Below are 23,937 nucleotides of genomic sequence, written 5' to 3'. Positions count from 1 at the left end.
TAATACACCTGTGAAAACGTTTATACAAACACGGTTTACACGGGAATAAAACAGATACACTGAACTAAAACCGGTTTATTTAGACACGGATAAACCAAGATTAAAATCGATGTACAATGAACTAAAACCGGTTTGTATACTGTAGAGCCGCATAAAACAAGAATAAAACCCATAAATAAACCCACTTCAGGAGTTAGGTTTTGCTTGTATATAAGCCGTAAACATCGCGTGGCCGGGGTTTATAAATAACATGGGAGGGGGCGGTGTATTTAGCATAGTGACCCCTGTCCATTTTCTGTGGTGCGGCCCGTCAACACCCACCCCTGACATTTATTTTTACCTGACAGACAGACAGACAGACACAGAGGTAGAAAGATAGACAGACAAACAGGTAGACAGAGAGATTTAGATACACAAACAGGTAGACAGATAGATTTAGATACACAAACAGGTAGACAGATAGAGACAGATAGACGGTGAAACATACAGATAGGCAGCCAGACCAGACAAGTTAGACAGACACAGACAGATATATATACACGAACAGATATTAAGTTTGTTTATAGACAATACAGGTAATAGGAACAAATGTACCTTTGTAGTACAGGTAATCCTAAGGTTATGGATAGCCTCAACAATGGTTAGTCTACATACATACATACATACATACATACATACATACATACATACATACATACATACATACATACAGTGTGTGTGTGTGACGTAAGAGGCAGGGGGGGGGGTCGTATTTCTCTCTCCCTTCCTCTTCTCTCTCTCTCTCTCTCTCTCTCTCTCGTAACAGCAGGTACACGTATACTACATATCTCTGACTGTTCTCCTGCTGTATCTTATGTAACTACCAGCATTTAGTTATATGGATATGGGAGGTAGTGGAGGTATTGATGGTGGTAGTGGTGGTGGTGGTAATTGATGGTGGTAGTGGTGGTGGTGGTAATTGATGGTGGTAGTGGTAATTGTAAAAAGCTGATAGTGGTGGTGTGGGCGTTGTCAGTAGTGTGGGCGTGGTTGGGAGTGTGGGTGTGATCAGGAAGCATGGGCGTGATAAGGTGACCGGGCGTGGTCGGGAGTATGGGCGTGGTCGGGAGTACGGGCGTGGTGGTATCATTCCGGGCGTCATACATTACATGGTAACCAATCGGCTGCGGACATTGATAAATAAGGCGGTCGACCTATCTTACTGTGAGGGAAGGGAGGCGAGGGAAGGAGGGGGAGGGGAGGAGAAGGATTAAAAGACAAATGGAAGAAAGATGGAAGTGGGATAGGATGGAGAGGGAAGAGTGAGGGTGTGCCAGGGTGAGGGAGAGTGTCAGGGCGAGGGAGGGTGTGCCAGGGTGAGGGAGAGTGTCAGGGCGAGGGAGAGTGTCAGGGTGAGGGAGGGTGTCAGGGCGAGGGAGGGGTGTGCAGGGTGAGGGAGGGTGTGCCAGGGTGAGGGAGAGTGTCAGGGCGAGGGAGAGTGTCAGGGTGAGGGAGAGTGCCAGGGTGAGGGGAGGGTGCCAGAGTGACCCTCATTAGCAGTAAGGAGGCTTCAGGAAGGCAGTTTAGGCGTTCGGTAGGGTGGTCACTCCCTCGTTACTCACTAAGGGCCAGTTCTTCCTTCCTTCCATGCCACCCCCTTTCTTCCTTCCTTGCCACCCTTCCGTCCTTCCTTGCCACCCTTCCGTCCTTCCTTGCCACCCTTCCTTCCTTCCTTGCCACCCTTCCTTCCTTCCTTGCCACCCTTCCTTCCTTGCCACCCTTCCTTCCTTGTCACCCTTCCTTCCTTGTCACCTTCCTTCCTTACTTACGCCTTTCCTTGTCACCCTTCCTTCCTTGTCACCCTTCCTTCCTTGTCACCCTTTCTTCCTGTCCACGGTAGAGTACTCTTGTGATCGTCGTGTTTACGTCTGTCACCCTGACACCACAAAGCTGTACTATAGACCTGTCTTATTGAACACCGTCTCTCACACCTGTCTACACGTGTGTATGTGTGCGTTCTCAGAATAGGTCAGTGTGTGCTTGTGTATACCTGTGTGTGCGTGCGCGCGCGTTCTCAGAATAGGTCAGTGTGTACGTGTGTGTGTGCGCGCGTAGGTGTTCTTAGAATAAGTCAGTGTGTTGCTGGTGCTGCTTGTGTGTCGGAGTGAGAGGAGGAGGAGGAGGAGGGAGGGAGAAGGCGTGAGGGGAGAGGGGAGGAAGGAGGTGGGAGGGGGGGAGATAGTGTGATATTAATGGGTTTCCTGGGAGGGGGGGAGGGGGGTGAGAGACGGGGACGAAGGGCATGGCGTTGTAACATTCCCACCCCCCCACACACACAGTCTACAAGCATACCAAAACATGAATGTCTATACATACACACGGATACTTTCTCACATACACACATTAACGTACGTACATACATACAGACATGCATACTTACAGACAGACAGTTGATTGCCTGTCACTTCTCTGTCGGTCTTGTGATTACCACGAAGTTTGCATGCACTTGCGTGAAGAGGGAGACTGGGTGGGCAGGAGGAGAAGGTAGAGGGGAGGAGACTGTGTGAGGGGAGGGGGTTAGGGAAGTGGTGTGAGGGGAGGGGCCGGTGTAGGAGTGGGGAGGGGTTGGATATGTCAGGCTTGTCCCTTAACGTGTATTGATGGGGAGAGTCGATCCGTAGAAGCAGGTCTCATTATACCTTTGCACACACCCACTGCGGCACTGGGCTGAGTGTCTGTCTGTCTGTCTGGAGGGTGTGTGTGGACGGGCGGGGGCGTGGTGTAAGGGAGAGGTGTGTGGGAAAGGGGGTGAGATAGGGGCGCGTGGCAACGTGTGCTTGACGTGTTTAGGAGGCGTGGCAAGGCGTGCAGGGCGTGTTGGGGTTGACCTACTTACACGTCGGGCGGGTGGTGGCGGCGGCGCTGGTCCCTCGTTCATATTGATTAAGGAATTTAGGAGTCATTACCTTACCTTGTCGTCACTTTACCTTACCTTGTCGTCACTTTACCTTACCTTGTCGTCACTTTACCGTACCTTGTCGTCTCTTACCTTACCTTGTCGTCACTTTACCTTACCTTGTCGTCACTTTACCTTACCTTGTCGTCACATTACCTTACCTTGTCGTCACTTTACCTTACCTTGTCGTCACTTTACCTTACCTTGTCGTCACTTTACCTTACCTTGTCGTCACTTTACCTTACCTTGTCGTCACTTTACCTTACCTTGTCGTCACTTTACCTTACTTTACCTTACCTTGTCGTCACATTACCTTACCTTGTGTCGTCACTTTACCTTACCTTGTCGTCACTTTACCTTACCTTGTCGTCACTTTACCTTACCTTGTCGTCACTTTACCTTACCTTGTCGTCACTTTACCTTACCTTGTCGTCACTTTACCTTACCTTGTCGTCACTTTACCTTACCTTGTCGTCACTTTACCTTACCTTGTCGTCACTTTACCTTACCTTGTCGTCACTTTACCTTACCTTGTCGTCACTTTACCTTACCTTGTCGTCACTTGTCGTCACTTTACCTTACCTTGTCGTCACTTTACCTTACCTTGTCGTCTCTTACCTTACCTTGTCGTCACTTTACCTTACCTTGTCGTCACTCTACCTTACCTTGTCGTCTCTTACCTTACCTTGTCGTCACTTTACCTTACCTTATTGGAAAGAAGTGAGGGACAGAGTTAGTGAGGAGGGAGGGGTGGTGAGGGAGGGGAAATGGAGTGATTGGCAGATTGATAGAAGTCTTGGATTATGGGAGGGAGGGAGGGAGGGGATTGCGTGTGTGTGACGGTCGAAGGAGGAGGTGATGAGGGAAAGGGATTAGTTTTTGTGGGTGAGATAGAGGGAGGGAAAGGGCACACACACACACACACACACACACACACCTACCTGACTGACAGTAAAAACTCACCTGGCTAATAATAGAATACAGGTGATATAACTCTGGTGGCCTTAACGTGTCTGATACGAACTGATAAGGGTTGGGGTGAGGATAAGGTGAGATAAAGGGACTCGGTATGTGTGTGTGTGTATGTATGTGTGTGTGTATGTATGTATGTATGTATGTATGTATGTATGTTTGTTTAATCGACCCAGTAAGGACATTAACCTGCCTCGTCAACTCAACACAGTTTATTTCGGTCAAACTTGTCAAATACAAATAATCAATTTACAGGAGGGAACTGAAGGGCCAGTGTCATAATATATGTATACATTTTCTTAATATTACCAGACAAATGCATAATAGTAACAATATAAGCCGCATATCATCTGAAGTTGTTCAATTAATATTCTTCACGTCCATAATGACATGTAATAGGTTTAGTGTTGCAGGTCTGGCTCAGAGCAGAAAGCCTCGGTGTGTTTTGAGATGTACTACTCCCATACTGGCCGCTGCCTATAGGGGCCTGGGTGAACGCCAGGCCATTTCAGGCATATACACCCCTTGTTCCTCATGACGCGGGCTGACTCACCACCGTCACCTCGCTTAGTTCTCTTATCACTCTCCTTGTATTACCGCTGTCCAATGATAAAATATGTATGTATGTATGTTCTAATTCTGTGAGGGGTTGGAGAGTGGTGGTGTGTCAAGCCTGCATTCTTACGTGCATTGTGGGTGTGGCTTTGAGTGCATAATGGGAGGGGGGGGGGATTCTCTATACCTCTTCTCCAACCCCCTCCACCTTCCTTCCCCACACTTACTCTCCCTCTTCCTCCTTCTCCACATACCCTCCTTTGCTCCTCCTCTCTCACTTAACCTCCCTCTTCCTCCTCCACTAACCTCCCCTCCTTCCCCCATTCATTAACATATTAAGTACGGCTTATTAAAACGGTCTGGGAAGATGTGTGTCATTGAGTGTCTGGTGATGGTTGGTGTTTAATTGGAATGGCAGAGCTCCCACACCCTTCCCACTTACCCTCACCTCATCCCTTTAACCTTCTTTCCTCACCTCACTTCCTCCTCACCTCTTAACTTCAACGCCTCACCCCTCCCCTCCTTCATCTCACCCCCTCCACCCTCACCTCACCCCCTCCACCCTCACCTCACCCGACCTCTCCCTGCAACCATCCTCCACCTCACCCCTATTTAGCACCCTTCCCCCTCACCACTACCCATATATGGCTCTTTTATCACCTCCCTATGCTAATATCACCTCTCCCACACACACACCCTACCTAAACTTCCCCTCCAAATCATTTATGTAAGCTGTAGCCACCCCCTCCTCCCCCCCCCCCTCCCCCCCCTTCTTCCCCTGCTACCCCCCTTGTCTGTAAGTGAAGAGTTGATTTACTGGTTTCTGGACTAATAATAATAATGTACGTCGCTATCCAGTTTAATCATTATGCATATAAAATCTGTACGTTGAAGTGTTGCTTTAAGATTAACAGACATCAGAATATGGAGAGAGAGCGAGCTGGTGTAGGTGTTGGCACTGTAAACAGGTGGCCACTTTGTTGACAGATAGTCTGTTACGTCCTTGTCTAAATTCTTACTTTCTCTTCCTCATCTGCCTGCCTGCATCCCTCCACCCTCACACCTTACCTTAACTTCATGAATCAACCACACACACACACACACACACGAGGTTTAATGTGTGTGTGTGTGTCATCGTTTACACTAACATCCGCCTGCCTGTCACTGTATAAACCAGACGTACACTCACGCGCCATAGTTTCGATGCACCCTCTACCGCTACTCCTGACTCGATGGAAGTCGCAGCCTCAACTTCATACCGAACCCCCCATCGTTCAGTGGTAGCTCGAAGCTTTGTTGAATTGTACGAATAACAGTTCATGAGAATATATGCACGAAACAGATTTTTTTTTAGTGACTTCACAACACTTTATTTACCATCACTATACTTAACATTACTATACAAGAGGGATCGTTCGGTTTGCAGCCTTGACTATGACTTCCCTCGAGCCAGGAGTAGCGGTAGAGGCTCTATGGCGCGTGAGTGTACCATTTTTGTCCTCACCTGAGCCACCTAACCTAACTCCTCTCACTCCTTCTGCAGGTACCGTCGGCTACACCATCGTCGGGCGCTGAGTGTAGAGAGCGGTGACCAGGGCGTGATGGGTGTGAGCATCCTGAAGCCCCTGGTGGGTACCCCGATGGATCCCAACCTCATGACCAACCTGGAGACCTTCTTCACCCTCAACTACCCGAAGGTGAGGCTACTGCAGGGGAGAGTGTGTGAGAGAGAGAGAACTATATAATGCTGTAAAGTATGCGGGTATTATAAAGTACCGTGTGTGTGCTTGTTTCGTTTTTACTTTCCTGTAATGGTTTCTTTCTTTCTTGCTTTCTTGTTTTGTTGTCGTTTACTTATTATTTAATTTCTTGTTTACTTTTTTTTCTTTTCTTATTTTCCAGCTTATTTTATTGCTTGTTTTATTACTCGTTTTCTCTTGTTTTGCTTTTGTTTCTTGGATTCCTTCCTCTGTACGTCAGTGGTGTAGCAACATAGTAATCAAGAGCAATCAAGCCTTGTCAGGACCTTGTTAGTCTTGTGGCTGACACTGCTGACACTAGAGCCTCACTTATGACACTTTTGGCAATAGAGCTCGGTTATGACACCTGACTGGCACCCACCACCACTCATCACCACCACTCATCACCACCACCACTCCATAACCACCACCACCACTCCATAACCACCACCACCACTCCATAACCACCACTACCACCAGCATCCTTCCCCTAAAACGGACGAATTTATCCACTTGTGAGATGAAATTTGACTCGGACATTTAAGGCTCCAAGCTGTTAGGTCAGGTCAGGTCAGGTTAGGTTAGGTCAGTTAGGTTAAGGGTGTCCAGTTACCGATATTCCAAGGTTAGACAGTTGATATATACTGTTGGAGGGGGTATTGTGAAGGTGGTCGAGGATTGATCGGGTGCTCGAGCCATGCCCTGCACACGAGCCCTGGAGGAGAGACGTGGATACAAATGACCCCCTAAAGCTGCCCTGAATAATTGAGATGTTTACTTTACCTCTCTCTCTCTCTCCTTCAATTAAATAGAAGTGCCTAGTTGTTTGTTCATATCCTAACAGACATGATAGATCGATAAAGTAGAGCAGACATACATACATACATACATACAAGGTTTGGTTATAAGATCCACTGTCTTTTGTGTGTTCATTGAGTAGTAGTAGTAGAAGTAGTAGTAGTAGTAGTAGTAGTAGTAGTAGTAGGAGTAGTAGTAGTAGTAGTGGTGTGTTGGTGGTGGTAGTTCCCAGGCTTGATGTTATTGTTTTCGGCTCGGTCAGTCTCCGTCAGCACTCGAATCAGCCTGTCAGCATTAACCTTTGGCTTACGTCTCCCCCCCCCCCTCTCTCTCTCTCTCTCTCTCTCTCCTAGATGAAAATGGATGCCGGAAGGGGGTCGGGTCGAAAGATGTCGCTTCGTGTGTTAATGTCGATGGTCGAGATATAGTTCTTGAGTACGATGACTTACCTCACCCCATTCTAATCTCACAAGTTCACAACCTCCCTCCATCTCTCACAACTCTCCTCCACCTCTCACAACTTCCCTCCATCTCTCACAACCTCCCTCCATCTCTCACAACTTCCCTTTATCTCTCACAACCTCCCTCCATCTCTCTCCACACAACTCCTCCATCTCTCCCATCTCTCTGCCTCCTCCATCTCTCACAACTTCCATCCTGCTCCCTCCACCTCTCAGCCTCCTCCACCTCTCCCCTCCCCAACTCCCTCCACCTCTCCAACCTCCCTCCTCCCTGTCTCTCCAACCTCCTCCACCTCTCTCACAACTCCCTCCATCTCATCCCTCCATCTCTCACAACCTCCCTCATCTCTCACAACCTCCCTCCATCTCTCACAACCTCCCTCCATCTCTCCCAACCTCCCTCCATCTCTCCACAGCTCTCCCTCCACACTCCCTCCCCTCCACACTTCCCTCCACCTCTCACAGCCTTCCCCATCACTCACTCCCTCCATCTCTCACAACTCCCTCCATCTCTCACAGCCTCCCTCCATCTCTCTAGCTCCTCCATCTCTCACAACTCCCCTCCATCTCTCACAACTCCCTCCATCTCTCACAACTCCCTCCACCTCTCACAACCTCCCTCCCACCTCTCACAACCTCCCTCCACCTCTCACGCCTCCCTCCATCTCTCACAACCTCCCTCCATCTCTCCCCAACCTCCCTCCATCTCTCCCTCCATCTCTCCCCAACCTCCCTCCATCTCTCACAACCTCCTCCATCTCTCACAACCTCCTCCATCTCTCCACAACTCCCTCCATCTCTCACAACTCCCCTCCATCTCTCACAACTCCCCTCCACCTCCACCTCTCTGCCTCCCTCCACCTCTCACAACCTCCCTCCACTCTCCCACAACTTCCCTCCATCTCTCGCTTCCCTCCATCTCTCACAACCTCCCTCCATCTCTCGCTTCCTCCATCTCTCCGCTCCCTCCACCTCTCCCACAACTCCCTCCACCTCTCCCACAACCTCCCTCCCACCTCTCACAACCTCCTGCATCTCTCACAACCTCCCTCCATCTCTCCCACAACTCCCTCCACCTGTCCCCTCCACCTCTCACCAACTCCCTCCACCTCCCAACTCCCTCCACCTCTACAACCTCCCTCCATCTCTCACAACCTCCCTCCATCTCTCACAACTCCCTCCATCTCTCACTCCCTCCATCTCTCCCCAACTCCCTCCCTCTCTCCTCCATCTCCCACCTCCCCTCCATCTCTCACAACCTCCCCTCCATCTCTCTGGCTCCCTCCTCCATCTCTCTGCTTCCCTCCATCTCTCACAACCTCCCTCCACCTCTCACAACTTCCCTCCCCTCTCACCTTACCTCCCTCCACCTCTCCCACAACCTCCTCCACCTCTCACAGCCTCCCTCCACCTCTCACAACCTCCCTCCACCTCTCATTCCTTCTCTCTCACAACCTCCCTCCACCTCTCACAACTCCCTCCACCACTCACAGCTCCCCTCCACCACTCCCACAACTCCCCTCCACCTCTCACAACTTCCCTCCATCTCTCACAACTTCCCTCCATCTCTCACAACTTCCCTCCATCTCTCCCCAACTCCCTCCATCTCTCACAACTCCCTCCATCTCTCTACCCTCCTCTCTCATCTCTCACAACCTCCCTCCATCTCTCACAACTCCCCTCCATCTCTCACAACTCCCTCCATCTCTCACAACTCCCTCCATCTCTCCCCAACTCTTCCCTCCACCTCTCCACAACTTCCCTCATCTCTCCCAACTTCCCTCCATCTCTCACATTCTCTCCCTCCCTCCACCTCTCCCAACTCTCCCTCTGCTTCCCTCCATCTCTCACAACTTCCCCATCTCTCACAAACCTCCCCTCCCTCCATCTCTCACAACTCCCCTCCATCTCTCACAACTCCCCTCCATCTCCCACAACCTCCCTCCACCTCTCACAACCTCCCTCCACCTCTCACAACCTCCCTCCATCTCACACAACCTCCCTCCATCTTTCACAACTCCCCTCCACCTCTCACAACTCCCCTCCATCTCTCACAACCTCCCTCCATCTCTCACAACCTTATCTTTCCCCTTCCCTCACTCACCCCTTAGCGCAGTAGGTGAGTGGTAGGGGCGTAGGTGAGTGGTAGGGGCGTGGACGACTGGTATGGGCGTAGGCGGGTGGTAGGGACGTTGGTGAGGGAGTTACTTAGGTGAGGGGGGAGGGTGAGAATGGCGCCAGAATCCAGTATAGACGGACGGACAGAGGGTGTGAGCTAGCTGCTGATGCTGGTGGTGTTCCGGGGGTAGACTGGTTTGACTACTACCAGGCGCCGCCGTCGTCAGGTCCTTTAAGCTGCCTCATGTGCCCTCTGCTGGCTCGCCACGCCAACTATCATTCTGCAGTCACGCCACAGCCAATCCTCGCCTCTACCTAACTCTCTGTAGCGATGCCCTGTATGCTGTGATGAGGCTGTGTGTGCTGTGATGAGGCTGTGTGTGCTATAATGAGGCTGTGTGTGCTATAATGAGGCTGTGTGTGCTATAATGAGGCTGTTTATGCTGTGATGAGGCTGTGTGCTGTGATGGGGCTGTGTACGCTGTCATGAGGCTGTGTGTGCTGTAATCAGGACATACATTATGTTGTGGTCAGGTGCTTGTCACTATAAGACTGGACAAGGTCATGGAGGTTGCAGTGTTCCTATTGCCCCGTGTGGTGTAGTCACGTGTCCAGGTCCGTCCAGCACCAACCACAACTACTCCACATACATACATACATACATACATACATACATACATACATACATACATACATAAAAGACAGTAATATGATGGTAAGACAAAGGTGACGGCACAGCCCCTTACATAACAGTTGTGGTTGTACAATACTGATAACACCAACACTATGGCGTCACTATTATTACCCCCCCCCTCCACACACACATGACTATTGTATTTATATAAGGGAAAGATGATTAAGGGAGGCAGCGATTATTCTCTCAGGGTTACTGCTCATGCCCTGATCACCCTAATCCCTTCAGCTGTAAAATTGGGCACCAGACGCTACAGTTTGTGGAGTGAAGATGTCGAGTGCAGTGCCGGCCATGTTGACCTCTACTATGTACTGACAGAAGGACTATTTTAACTCTTTTGTATCCTCACTACTCCCCCGTCTCTCCTAATGGGTCTTCACGCCTTTGGGATCCACTGTCAGTTTTCTCATGGTGAGTTGTCACTTATGTTATCATTGTGATATTACATGATGATTCACGCCGTCACAACAATGTTATCATGATGTGTCACCCTCAGTCACACCATCATTGTCGGCACCTTTGCCACTTCACTTATTGGCCCGAGTATCTCCCCTCCTCCTCTACCACATCACCATTACCTTTGCTACTCTACTTCCCCATCACACTCACTGTAATGCCGTAATTCCCCATTCTCCCCACCTCCTTCCCCAACCCCATCTACTTTTAACACCCCAAGGAGCTTAGCCCCCAAACCCCACCATCACTCTACAGCCTGACCTCCACCCCCTCCCCATCACCTCGCACCCCTACCCCCACCATCCCCCTATCCTAATACACATTCTAAGACGTGTGTTTGTACTGACGTCCCATTTATTGCGGAGTGTTTAAATTACAGCCAGATCAGATGCTGCCAACCTCACCTGTGTCCTTGTGCACTGCAGTTCTCCTCAGTGACACCCAAGGGACACTTTGTACTTGTGGAATCTACATTAAACTATAAACTATCTACGTCATTTTGCAAGAACCGAATTTGACCTCGTTGTATTACATTATAAAAACGGTATTAAACCTCCAGATACCTTTATACTTCGTGATGGTGGTTGTGGTTAGTAATGGTGGTTGTGGTTAATAGTGTTGAATGTGGATATTGTGGTTAGTAGTGGTGGTTGGTCAAGGGGCGGGGTATTGACGTCATCAAAAGTGAGCGCCAAAAAACTGGTTTGTGTAATCACTTCTGGTCTGTTACTACCCGCTTAGGTCTCGTGTATCTGGCGTTAGGGAGGGGGTAGTGGCAGGAAGGGGGTAGTGGCAGGACAGGAGTAGTGGCAGGACAGGAGTAGTGGCAGGACAGGAGTAGTGGCTGGACGGGTAGTGACAGGACAGGGGAAGTGGCAGGACAGGGGTAGTGACAGGACGGGGGTAGTGACAGGACGGGGGTAGTGGTAGGGCAGGGGTAGTGGACAGAGACAGGGGTAGTGACAAGACAGGGGTGAGTGGCAGGACAGGAGTGAGTGGCTGGACAGGGTAGTGGCTGGACTGGACAGGATGAGTGGCTGGACAGGAGTGGCTGGACGGGTGGTGGCAGGACAGGGGTAGTGGCTGGACAGGGGTAGTGGCAGGACAGGGTGAGGGCAGGACGGAGGACAGGAGAGTGGCTGGACAGGAGTGTGGCGGGACAGGTAGGGTGGCAGGACAGGGGGGAGTGGCAGGACAGGGAGTAGTGGCAGGACAGGGTAGGGGACAGAAGTGGCAGGACAGGAGTAGTGGCAGGACAGGGCAGTGGCAGGACAGGGGTGTGGCAGGACAGGGTGAGTGGCTGGACAGGGGTGAGTGGCTGGACTGGACAGGAGTGGCAGGACAGGAGTAGTGGCTGGACAGGAGTGGCTGGACTGGACAGGAGTAGTGGCTGGACAGGGGTGAGTGGCAGGACAGGGGTAGTGGCTGGACAGGGAGTGGCTGGACAGGGGTGAGTGGCTGGACAGGGGTGAGTGGCTGGACAGGGGGACAGTGGCTGGACAGGGTGAGTGGCTGGACAGGGGGTGACAGGACAGTGTGGCTGGACCAGGACAGGGATGACAGGTGGCTGGACAGGGGTAGTGGCTGGACAGGGGTACAGAGGGGTGGTGGGACAGGGTGTGGACAGGGGTGAGTGACAGGACAGGACAGGGGGTGGGGACGGGGAGTGGCAGGACAGGGGTAGTGGCTGGACAGGACAGGCCAGTGGTGGGGGGTAGTGACAGGACAGGGGAGTGGCTGGACAGGGTGAGTGGACTGAGTAATGGCTGGACAGGGGTAGTGGCTGGACAGGGGTAGTGACAGGACAGGGGTAGTGGCTGGACAGGAGTAGTGGCAGGATAGGAGTAATGGCTGGACAGGGGTAGTGGCAAGACAGGGGTAGTGGCAGGTCATTATTATTAAGGCAAAAAATATGTGTAGATGTGTTTTAATTTTAAGTTGTAAGTTTATTGTGCAGTGTTGTTATAATGAACGGGGGTCTTGTTTTATGCTTTTCGTCTAAAGTTTAATAATAAGACATTTTTGTTTTTTTGAGTCATTTTCAGATGATTTTTCTATACAACTTCTTAGACATTGTAAAGTAAATTCTCAGTTGTTATGAAGCAGTGTCTGTGTCTGTACTTGTATGTTTTTTATATAAACTGTAATGTGGGAGGGAAAGGAGGTAAGCAGAATTTTGAGTGTTGTATGTGTCTCCACAGTTTGAGTTGCTGTTCTGTGTGCAGGAGGAAGGTGACCCCAGCATTATGATTGTGCAGCAGCTGATGAAGAAACACCCACATGTCGATGCTTCCTGTTTCACGGGTGAGGCAATAAGCTGCTTGGCCATCTTCATCCCTTAGAACACCCATCAAATTCTACACCCACCCACCCACCCCATCACCCATCTATAGTCCAGAGTTTGGTTGGGATAGGGATCATGTGTTACCCTATAATACTGTGTATGCATTAGGGTTGAAAGAATCTATGAACAATGTAAACTTGGTTCTCTTCCACCTCCCAAACACACACATATACAGAGGTGGGCATTTGTGTGGTTCTAGGAATTTATAATGGGCGTTGATAAATAGGAAAAGAAGAACAGGAGATAAAGAGAGGGAAGAGGGATATAAAGAAGAGAGTAAGGGAGGGGAATTAATAGGTACAGGTAGATTAAAAAAGGAGGGAGAGAAGAGAGGAAGAAGCAAGACAAGGAGGAAATGAAAGGAGGAAAAACAAAGAAGAAACAAAATGAACGAGATAAATGTTTGTAAATATAGTAGCATACTGTGTGTTTTATTTGTAAACACTACAGGGGTAGAGTGCTTTTACAGCCGGAGGTGGTGTTATTGCAAGAATAAGTCGGGTGTGGTAGCTCTGTGTATACTTCCTCTGGTAGATACCAAGGTTTTCTCTAATAATATTCTAAACTGTATTTTAGAGAACCTTAAGTTATGTTCATTATTAGTTTAGGGCAAGAGGGTCTGCTCTCTCAGCTTCCTGTGATCGTTGGTGTGAGAGCAACGTGATAAAGTTGGGTTGCATAAACACACAGGTGGTCTGGAAGTGGGCGTGAACCCCAAGATCAACAACATGCAGCCGGGGTACCAGGCAGCCAAGCACGAGCTGCTCATGGTGTCCGACTCGAGCCTTCTCATGAAGGAGGACACGCTCACCGACATGGTCGCTCACATGACTCCTGACGTCGGTATCGTCCACCAGATGCCCTTCACTTGTGACAGGAAGGGCTGGCCAGCTATATTGGAGAAGGTAAGGCCGTGCAGATTACCAACTGTAGTATTTAGTGTCAACGAATGAATGGCAGTGACTGAAGGGAGTCTTTATCCTCATGATTCTGGCCAATGTACTGTACTGTAGTCTGAAATTTCTTTGAAATAAAGAAAGAATTGCGAGGGTGTGTGTGTTCTCTTGTATGTATCTTTCGCCATTCCAAAGGTCATTAATTAACACTAATTACTCAAATTTTTTAATTGTGAACACATATACTTAATTAGCACAAAATAATGCTTTGGTATGAAATTTGAACAAAACCCATGGTATGACTCCCAAATGCAGAAAATCAAGGCACTGTATTAGGTCAGGTTTATATTTTTAAGAAAATGTATACAGTATAAAGGTGATTTAAAACTTACGGGCACAGCCTAATTGACTTCTTAAATATTCTAAATACTGTACTGTATCTTGGCCTATGGTATACTGTAGCTACTTTTTATGTAGACAGGTTGCATGTGAGAACTATTATTAGGGTTTTCATAATTTTTTTTTTTTTTTTTAGATTGCCCCCGAGGGGGCTAGTTTATTGGGCACCCCCTTATATCCTGTGCAAGGTGAAGTGCAGAAGTGTTTACAGCGCCCATCTGGGAAGCATGCAGAGTTCATGCTTGCCTTTATGACTCGTGCATTAAGGGCATAAAAGCTGGAAGGGTCATGGGTTTTGTCAGCAAGTTACATAAAGTGATAGAATGATGAGTGTGTGGGGGGAAAATTCCCGGTACAATTTATCTGTTTATGGCAAATTGTGGCAGGTCTCTAATAATGTCAAGTGCCAGGCCTGTCACTAGGAGGAGGGATATCTGGTCAGGGAGGGAAGAGGTCATAGGGTAAGTGTAGTGAGTGAGCGTGGTGGTAGCTCTCGTGGCAAAGGCTGAGAGTTAGAATGAATAGACTTGGGGATTTTTGTTTTTGTTTCATTCTGCATGTTAAATTCTCGGTCCTCATATCAGAAGCTGTTGTCTTGAGTCATTGAAGTGTAAGAACTGACTCCTTATGCAACAGAGTTCAGTGACCCTGAGCACACAGCCATGAGGTCTGGGTACAGCACATGAATGAATTAGAGTTTGAACCTTCAGTGACACATGTACTAGACTGGGCTTTGATTATTTATGGTTGATAAATAAGCACAATGTTACAAATATGTTGTGTGTTATTCCCAGTTAAAGTTTATATATGTATACAGTATACTTGTAGTGTATCAACTTTTATTCAATAAATTCAAATCAAGTCAAGTCCAAGTAGGTAGGAAGTTTGAAGATGATTCAAGTCTTCATCCATAATAACAACTTGTGTTTGGTGTTTTGTAACAGTTGTAGCCTCAGGTGATCAGGGTGAGCCAAGTCTAGACCTTTTGAGGTGTTGCATTAATTTGTCAGCATCACATTAAGCAACACGTCACCACTGCTTGGCTGTACAATCACACTTGACTACACAGGTTGGAAGCCCAGATTATTAGTGACTGAGTATGGAGTTTTAAAAATAGAAATAGTTATAAAAACTTCTGAGTTGGCAACATGACAAGAAGTTGGCCATAAGCAAGGTCAACCAGTCTGGGTAGTGGTAGTCTTTGGCTGAGAATGCCGAGTCAACATGAATGGAACGAAGGTGGAAGACAGTTTGTGGCTGAGAAGAGATAATGGTGTAATGACAGATCAATGAAATTATAAATATCGTAATTTTATTTTTGGCGACTATGACACTTGACCTTAACTAGATAACTGAAACACTTGGGCTTGTAATGATTTTTTAGAACTTAAAGACTCTACAACCTGGAAGAATCTCCTTAGATATCTTTGTTGTCTCATCCTTACCATAAACTTCCCTTAGGCTTTGGCAGTGACATAAAATCCTTCTCTTGTGAGTTCGGTAAAGCAGTGGTGAGTGGCATTAGGGTGAAGAGTGTAGTAGGTGAAGTGTTAGTGTTGGGGGGGGTGTAAAAGAAAAAATTTATCGTTGTGAAGGTACTGACGGGAAGGAAGGTTTGGAGTTAGGATGAGAGAAGGAGATGTTAAAGAATGATGATTATTGTATTTGTTTAGTTTCATTGTGCATTATTATACAGTACTTGCTGAAGAATTGTATACTTTACATGCTGATTAAGGATCTGAGTTCACAATTTCAAAATTTGAGTAATAAATGGTAATTAAGATATTTAAAAAGTCAATTACACTGTGTCCATAAATTTTAAATCGCCTTCATATACATTTTCTTAAGAATATAGAATATCAAGAGTGTCTACTGGTCTGGAAGACCTGGAAAGCCAGGAAATTTTACAAATAAATCTGGAATTTTATGTGAATTCAGTTCAACTTCAAAATATTCTTATTTTGACAGCAATCTTACCATAAATTAATGCTGTATTGTATAAAAGGTAAGTAATTAAACTTTTTGGAACAAATTCCAGTAATAGTCCACTCCAATTTCATGTTAGCAATCAAATAGCCAAATATTGCAGGTTATACCTACTAATTCTGCAATGATTATTGTCAGATGAATTGTTCTTATAATTAAGTTACTTTATTTAAGTGGATTATTCCACATATCAATCATGAGTCATATACTGTAGGTGGATCAGGAGCGATTTTTTTTCCTGGATTTCCGTTTTTTTTGGGTGGGGGGGGGGACGTCCAGGTCGACCCACATGAATTGCACAAATCTGAGGAGAAAACTATGGGGGGAAGAGGGTCAAGGTCTTTGCCGGGGGTTCATCACTTGGCTTAGCATGGGTTGCGAAAGGGTCTTCAATTTCTTGTTTAATATCATTTATATCATTAAATTTTCCAATAGTATACAGTTGAGTCTGGATTTACGCGGTTTTGGTTTACGTGTTTTGTCATTTATGCGGTGCCTTGCCAGAATTGAAATGCTTGATTTACGCGTCAAATTTGGTCATTTACGTGGGAAGCAGCGCGAGCAGGGTCCGCACAAGGTCGCCCAGTCATCAAAACATTACTGAGTTCTTCACCCCCCACCCACCACAGCCGGCCCAAGTCAATGATAGTGAGGATATGGACTTATATGGACTTTGAGGGGTTTGACAAAGAGGCCCTGCAAGCCTCTGTGGTGGATAGTGATACAATTGATACAAGTGATACAGGTGAGGGCCAATAATCTGCCCTTTGCCTCGGAACCAATCCCCATGTGCCCAGCCATCTTTTCTACTAATGTAAGTGTTAAAAAATCTAATATTATTGATATTTCTCTTAATTATTAATTGTGTGTGCATACCATCATAAAATTAAGATGTTATTTTGACCACAAGGTACGTATTGTGTCGGAAAAAGTGGAGTTTGGGGGTCGGCCCAGTCTCTATTTCAATTAATCCCATATGTTCTGTTATTTCATTTACGCGGTACTCCACGGGTTCAATTGACCGCATAAATGAAGACCCAATTGAATACATATTATTTAAAACCTCTGTCATAATAAATATCATAGTTATAGTTAGGTAATAGGAGCTACTTAATGATAAGAGAAAGATATTCTCCTTCCTGCTGATTTATTCTAGTTATCAAGGGCTGTAAATCTAAGGGTACATGGAGCTCTGTAAATGTAGGGGGTAATGACCAACTGTGTGTGTACTTGTCACCAGGTTTACTTTGGGACCGGCCACGCGAGAATGTACCTGTTCCTGGGACTACTGGACGCTCTTGGCTTCGGTGTCAACTGCTGTACCGGCATGTCCTGTTTAATGAGAAAGAAGGTGCTGGATGAAGCCGGAGGTGAGTGTTGCAGGAGGTGGTTAGGTTCAGAGAGCCATGTCAGGGGTCACACATTGGCAAAATAGCCAGAGTAGAGTACAGGGTATAGTTGTATACTGCACTCTACTACCATACAACTAAAATACTGTATTGTGTATACAATAGAGGGGGTACAATTCTTTTAATTTTTGCTTCTAAAAATTGTATGTACAGTATTGGTGCTGTACTTAAAAGAATATTTAAATCTACTACAATGCAATAAACAATGTTTTTTTTTTTTGTAAATTCAGTACCCATAGTTGCCATTTTGGGTGTTTAGTGTGGCAACGATTACATTATTATTCATTTTGTTTTTTGGAGCACTGCACCCAAAAGATATCTTTACGGAGAGGTCTGTTGAATTTCAAAATGAACTTTGTGACTCCCATTGTCTCTCATTAGGGTTGTCAAAACCCTTCGTCCATTGTTTCATACAGTATTGTGTTACACTAAATCATGAAGATGCTTTTTGAAGTGAGTGTACACACAGTATTTAAGATCACTTGCATACATAAGAAGACTCAGATATTTTTTTTTTAATGTGGAATCTTTCTCACTCTGTAGGTATCAGTGCTTTTGGCATATACTTGGCCGAAGATTACTTCTTTGCCAAGTACATTCAGGACCGAGGCTGGGGTATTCGCATAGCTTCACAGCCTGCCTGGCAAAATGCTGGGACCTGTCGAGTCAAGAACTTTCTCTCCAGATTAACAAGGTTTGGTGTATTTATTTAAGTACTGTAGTTAAGATCCTTTAAGATGATTTACATAATAAGGGCAAGGGCTCTGGTAATTTGACCTTAATTGGCAATGGAAATATTGATTGTTTGTTGATTTTCTTATAACATGGTAAATAAATAATTTGTTGGGGTCAGTGTTGTGTGTGTTGCATTCATCTGTATTTTGTTCTCTTGCATAATTTACTGTATTTTGGCAGTAAGGACAAACCATGATCAATGAAAAGGGATCTCCAATCTTCTTGCGTTTTTTCAGATGGTGTAAATTACGTATAGCAATGGTACCTCACACCTTAGTGTTGGAACCGGTCACAGAGTGTATGGTCCTAGGACTGGTGGTGTCGTGGGCTGCGACCGTGTTGTTACATGCAGACTACCTCACCTTCTTCCTGTTTCACACTCTTACATGGTCTCTTGCTGATTGGATCATGCTCAATATTGTGCAGGTAAACTCTTATTAATTTTAGTTGGAAATTGGGCTAGGTCAAAAGATAGGCCAAATAAGATCCACACAGAGATGAAATTAAATGTGTTTGATATTCACAAATTAAAAAAATTGCTGCATCACATTTACCATCATTAATGCTGTGTGTGTCTGTAAAGGGTCAGTAAACAGCATACAGTATTAGTATAATTAATGAAACTGAGGGGAATGTTTTAATAGTTCACTATAGTAAGGAGTGAGCAGAATGTTTGTGAGGATCATACCTGTACACTTCTATATCATTAATTTAAATTTAATTGTTAAGGCTGAACTGAAATCTAGGGCAGCTTGAACTATCCCCACAAGTAGTTGTTCATCTCATCTTTTCCGACTGCCTTACTACTGTATATGTGCCCAGACTGTTTTGATGAGGGCAAATGCTATACTGTATACAGAACTGTAAATAAAATAATTTGGTGGAAAACCTCAAATCTGCCATCTCCTTACATGGTTATTATACATGATAGTTTTAAGTATTGCACTGTAGTTATTTGTTGTTCACCCCTTGTGTATGCAGTCCACTCTGAGCTGAATAAAATTGTTTGGCATTAATCAGTAGTGAATGTTATTTTCTTTTCAGAATGGGCCTCCTCCTTTTAGCAAGTTTGAGTTTGTGATTAGCTGGCTATTTCGAGAAGTGAGTGCACTCTTCATCTTCCTCCATGCTGTGTGGAACCCAGTCATCAGCTGGCGCACAGGATCCTTCAAGCTCCGCTGGTGGGGTGTGGCAGAACCTGTCAACACTAGGGTCACTGTAATGTGAGGTGTAAGTTATGTATGACTGTAATCTTGGGATGTTACAGCTAGGTGGTGGCTGTCGAATGAAATTACCTCGGTAATTCGTAATCGACTTCACAACTCGCATGTGATGTTCACTGGCAGTTTCCTGCTTGAAGCAACCTCGAGCTGATATGGTCTCGTACAGGTGTCTCCTTCATCATGAGAGGTTGTACAGATGCCACACCTGTATTTTAAGCTTGAACAAAGTCTATAATGAATCTTAGCACTGTACTTTTGGTTGCATGAAGGATGGGGAAAAAATTGCCTCAGATTATTGCCTGATTTTACCAGGTATGTGTAGTTGCCACTTCCAGACAATGGAGGCATATATCTCATGTTGGTCCATATTGTGACACTATGTAGCTAATATTTCACTTTCAAGTGTGCTGATATTTGGCAATGGTGTAAAGTTAAGATACATTTGCCATAGCGAATGAAAGAGTAATAATGTAAGAGTTACTGTCAAATATTGAGTAAGATGGAAGTACAGTAAAATGATCTTAAAGTCACCTTACCAGTATCATTTTACCAAGCCATAGACAAAGAGTCTTATTTCAGGGTGGAACAAATGATGGGTAAATGGGTATCAACCGAGTGTTTGTTACTTTGGGATGAGTACACAAGATGGGCATTAATTGACACGTTGAGTATAGTTCATTGTGCTTGTGCTTTCAGTAAAGTGAACCAAGGTGGCCATTTGATTTTATGATGATTACACCATATAGGTGTTCCATTTCATGATGTGTACACCCACTAAAAAATTATTTGGCACCCTTACGGTGTGATACAATATGACACGGGTGCCGAATAACTTTTTAGTGGGTGTATACACTATTTGGGTGATGAGTTTACTGCTACATGGAATATGTGTTTGGTTTAGTCATTACACATACTGGGCAGTTGTCACTTTTTAGTCCATTGGCTAATTATGAATTATGAGGAGCACATCACCTACAGGGAAAGCTGTATGATGGGCAATGAGACTACCAGCACAGTTTGAAATTTTAAGAAACTTCATAAACAGAGCATTGTTGCCTTTCAAAATTTTATGACTCATTCAGTAATGAACACATTTGAGTATTTTTTTTTGTAACGGTATTTTGCTAAATGTGGACAGTTTATTATATTATGTAGTTCATTCTTGAGTCAGGTTGAAAATTGGCTTAATAAGTTTTAATGATCTGAACAGTACAGTATTTTGTGAAATTATCCCTGAATCTGTCCATCCTGATCCACCGCACAATCAGTGTAGAGGGTGTTAAGTAAAACCCTTTTGTCAATCACAGGATATCCTCTACAGTAACACAGGTATAGGTACCACATATAACATGAAAAAACACAGTATGCTTCATTACATATTCCGTCCCTAGTATACAGGCTGCCATAAGTGACCATCTAGAATTTAATTGCAAGCTTTGTATTAGATCTGAATTTGCCATTGACTGGTTCACCTGAGAATAATGCCCCCTGAAAGTTTGACCAGCCCACCAGTGTTATAATGAAGTGGACAAATGCAGAGATTTGGCCTGCTGGTGGTCAGACTTGGTGTGTACATATATATTTAAGTGACAGCAGTGAATAATTCATGGAAGAATAATTGGTAATTAATTTTTGTTTAATGCATAAAGAGTCGATTCACAAGTAAGGAGAATGACCGTCGAGAGAGAGTGTATATAAAGAAGCTTGGACATTGAGGTGGCGATTGGGATATTGTTTGTGCAAGTTTATAAAAAAAAAAAAAATTTTTGCAACACTTGATTAAACCTGCTAGTAGATATTCACAAGTGTTTGTCAATGAAGACTGACAAAACCACCCCGACCAAAGATCATCCCACAGCTTTCTTGGAACAAATATTGATGTACTTGTAATGTTTTATTATGTCTTCTTGAACTAGAGTGTGTGTGTGTGTGTGTGTTGTAAATAGTATACAGTATGTAGTAAGGAAGTAATGTTTTGGAAAATATTTGGAAATCAATTCTAGTTAAGTTCGTTTTAATTTATGCGAAAGAAATAAATTTGGCGAGTTCCAGAAAATTAGTTAACTATTCAGTTGGAGCCTGGCCATCATGGTGATATTGTCAGTGTGTGTCCCTGGCTATAATACCATGGTAATTTTGTGTGTGGCCATGACTTATGTACGATGGTAATGTGTGGTCATGACTAAACATTTTGTCTATTACTTAAACTGCCTCGACTTAAAAGTTCCCCATTATGTGTTTGTCTCCCTCACCATTCGCCACCTCTACTTGGAGTGCTTGAAATAGTGCTTGTACTCTGTGCCTTTTACATATATATGTGGCATTCACTTGTATTTAATTACATTTTGTATTAATGTAGAATGTAATAAAAAGTATCTTGTCATTTAGCTTGATAAGTAAAAGGAACCAAGGTTGTTGCTCAACTTAATATGTCTGTAAGTGTTTTGGTGTCCTTATTGTTATTCCAGACTAAAATTTTACTGGTCTTGGAATTTGTCAAAGGTAATGCAATACTGTAGTCGAATAAATTTGCTGGGAACTGTACAGTAAATGAAGATAAATGGCTTCATTTCTTAGACAGTGATGTCTTTTGACTCTTACATGATTAGCATTATACATGTAACACAAACTACAGATAATATATTGTAATCATTCTTAAGGTGTTAAAATTATCATAATGATGTTGCTGGAGGCTGTGAGTGTAAAGAAGTCGTTCATAGTGTCTTAAGTGCCTAGAAATGACTTTCCTTGGCTTAAACCTGTACTATGATCCAAGTGTACTGGGATATGTGTACCTCCCCAGCACACCTGTGTTATCTGTGCGTGTTCAAGTTCATGGCTCAAAGTTGGCAGGACTTTAGTTCTAGGTGCATATATACTGTACTATTAATGTCTCGACATGCACAGGTTCTAATAACAGTATTGTGCCAACTTTAAACCATTGTCAAGACACTGAAAAGTATTTTTTTTATTTTAGGAGGGTGTGGGTTTGGCCATGGAATGTGAAGATACTTTTACTGAAAACTAGCAAAATTGTCCATCTCCTAAAATCACCATGGCAATATATCGCTGGGAAAGATTTTTGATTCTTGACTGGACCACCCAAGGGGATCCATGTAGTGTAAAATTTCAGGTCTCCAATGGCTTCCATTTTGGAACTATGACTAGAACCCTGTTGTTATTATAGATAAATAAGAAGGGTTGTTAATGGTAATAAATTAGAATGAAAACACCATATGTGTGCACAGTAATCAGTGAGACTAGAAAGAATTCTCATTGGGCTATGTGCTTGTGTTGCAACAGTTGGTCATTGGTTTGCGGGTACAGTATTCCATTGGATTATTGTTTGGATAGGTGACTGGAGCCAGTCTTCAATGCCTACTACTGACCTGAACCCTCAAAATGTGAAATTAATTAGTTATTCATCCAATTCTTCACAGAAGTATCAACATCAAAATTTCAACTCGTATGTAGGTAATCTATACAATATACTAAAAAAAATCTAGTCCTCTATAGGCCAATGCAACCTGTGATTTAAACAATGCAATAAAAATGTGTCGGTTGAGCTGTGTGTTTATGGTATATTGCAGAATGATTACATGGGAAATGTTGCCATTACAGTACCCTGTTATTTATCCAGTACATTATTATGTTCTCTGGTTAATTTGCTTCATCATTTCATGAATTCTAATTACAGTACTGCTTAGCTGATGCAAGTCATTTGTTGTACAGGATTTATAATAAAAAAAATGTCCTAATTTTTTTTTTTCTCCAGTTATTTCCTTATTAAATATTTGGACTGAAAAATACTTTTCACTTAGAATTGGAGTTTTGGGAAACCCATAGCTGGCAATTACAGTAATTAGCATTAAGAAAAATGTCATTAAAATCTGTCAAGAATCATTGCAATCACGAATTACACCGCTATCAAATCTGAGACCACAGATTCAGAACGAACATGCTCAACAAAATCAACTTTTGGGCAAAAACTGTAAGCTTCAGTAATATTTTGAGCAAAATGCAAATACAGTTTTCTATTGGAATTTAATGGGTTTAACATAAATGGCTTCCAGAATAACTCAAAAACGCCAAAATTGCACCTCAGAAACCTATAGTTGGGCCAAAACTATAAACAAAAAGATCCTAACACTATACAGTATTAATAGCAAATTTGGTACAGTATATATTAAATGAGTCCTAGCATTATTATCTAATTT

At 44.7% G+C, this 23,937-nt stretch overlaps 1 protein-coding gene across 4 annotated transcripts in view; it reads left to right on the top strand.

Annotated features, from left to right (window-relative positions):
* Positions 1-23,478, top strand: part of LOC121861215 (ceramide glucosyltransferase-like) — a 63,064-nt gene extending 39,586 nt beyond the window's left edge. For all 4 annotated transcript variants that reach the window (XM_042358848.1, XM_042358847.1, XM_042358849.1 and 1 more), the window contains 7 exons: positions 6,006-6,159; positions 12,930-13,032; positions 13,763-13,977; positions 17,594-17,723; positions 18,306-18,456; positions 18,734-18,923; positions 19,542-23,478. In XM_042358848.1, the coding sequence (XP_042214782.1) occupies positions 6,006-6,159; positions 12,930-13,032; positions 13,763-13,977; positions 17,594-17,723; positions 18,306-18,456; positions 18,734-18,923; positions 19,542-19,724 (1,126 nt within the window). In that variant the 3' untranslated portion in view covers positions 19,725-23,478. The remainder of the gene's footprint in view (positions 1-6,005; positions 6,160-12,929; positions 13,033-13,762; positions 13,978-17,593; positions 17,724-18,305; positions 18,457-18,733; positions 18,924-19,541) is intronic.
* The last annotated feature ends 459 nt before the right edge of the window (positions 23,479-23,937 follow it).

This window comes from Homarus americanus, unplaced genomic scaffold (assembly GCF_018991925.1).
Source record: "Homarus americanus isolate GMGI-L3 unplaced genomic scaffold, GMGI_Hamer_2.0 scaffold21314, whole genome shotgun sequence".
Classification (NCBI taxonomy): domain Eukaryota; kingdom Metazoa; phylum Arthropoda; class Malacostraca; order Decapoda; family Nephropidae; genus Homarus; species Homarus americanus.
Note: the sequence above shows the minus strand (reverse complement) of the source record. Positions and strands in the feature narration are given on the sequence as shown.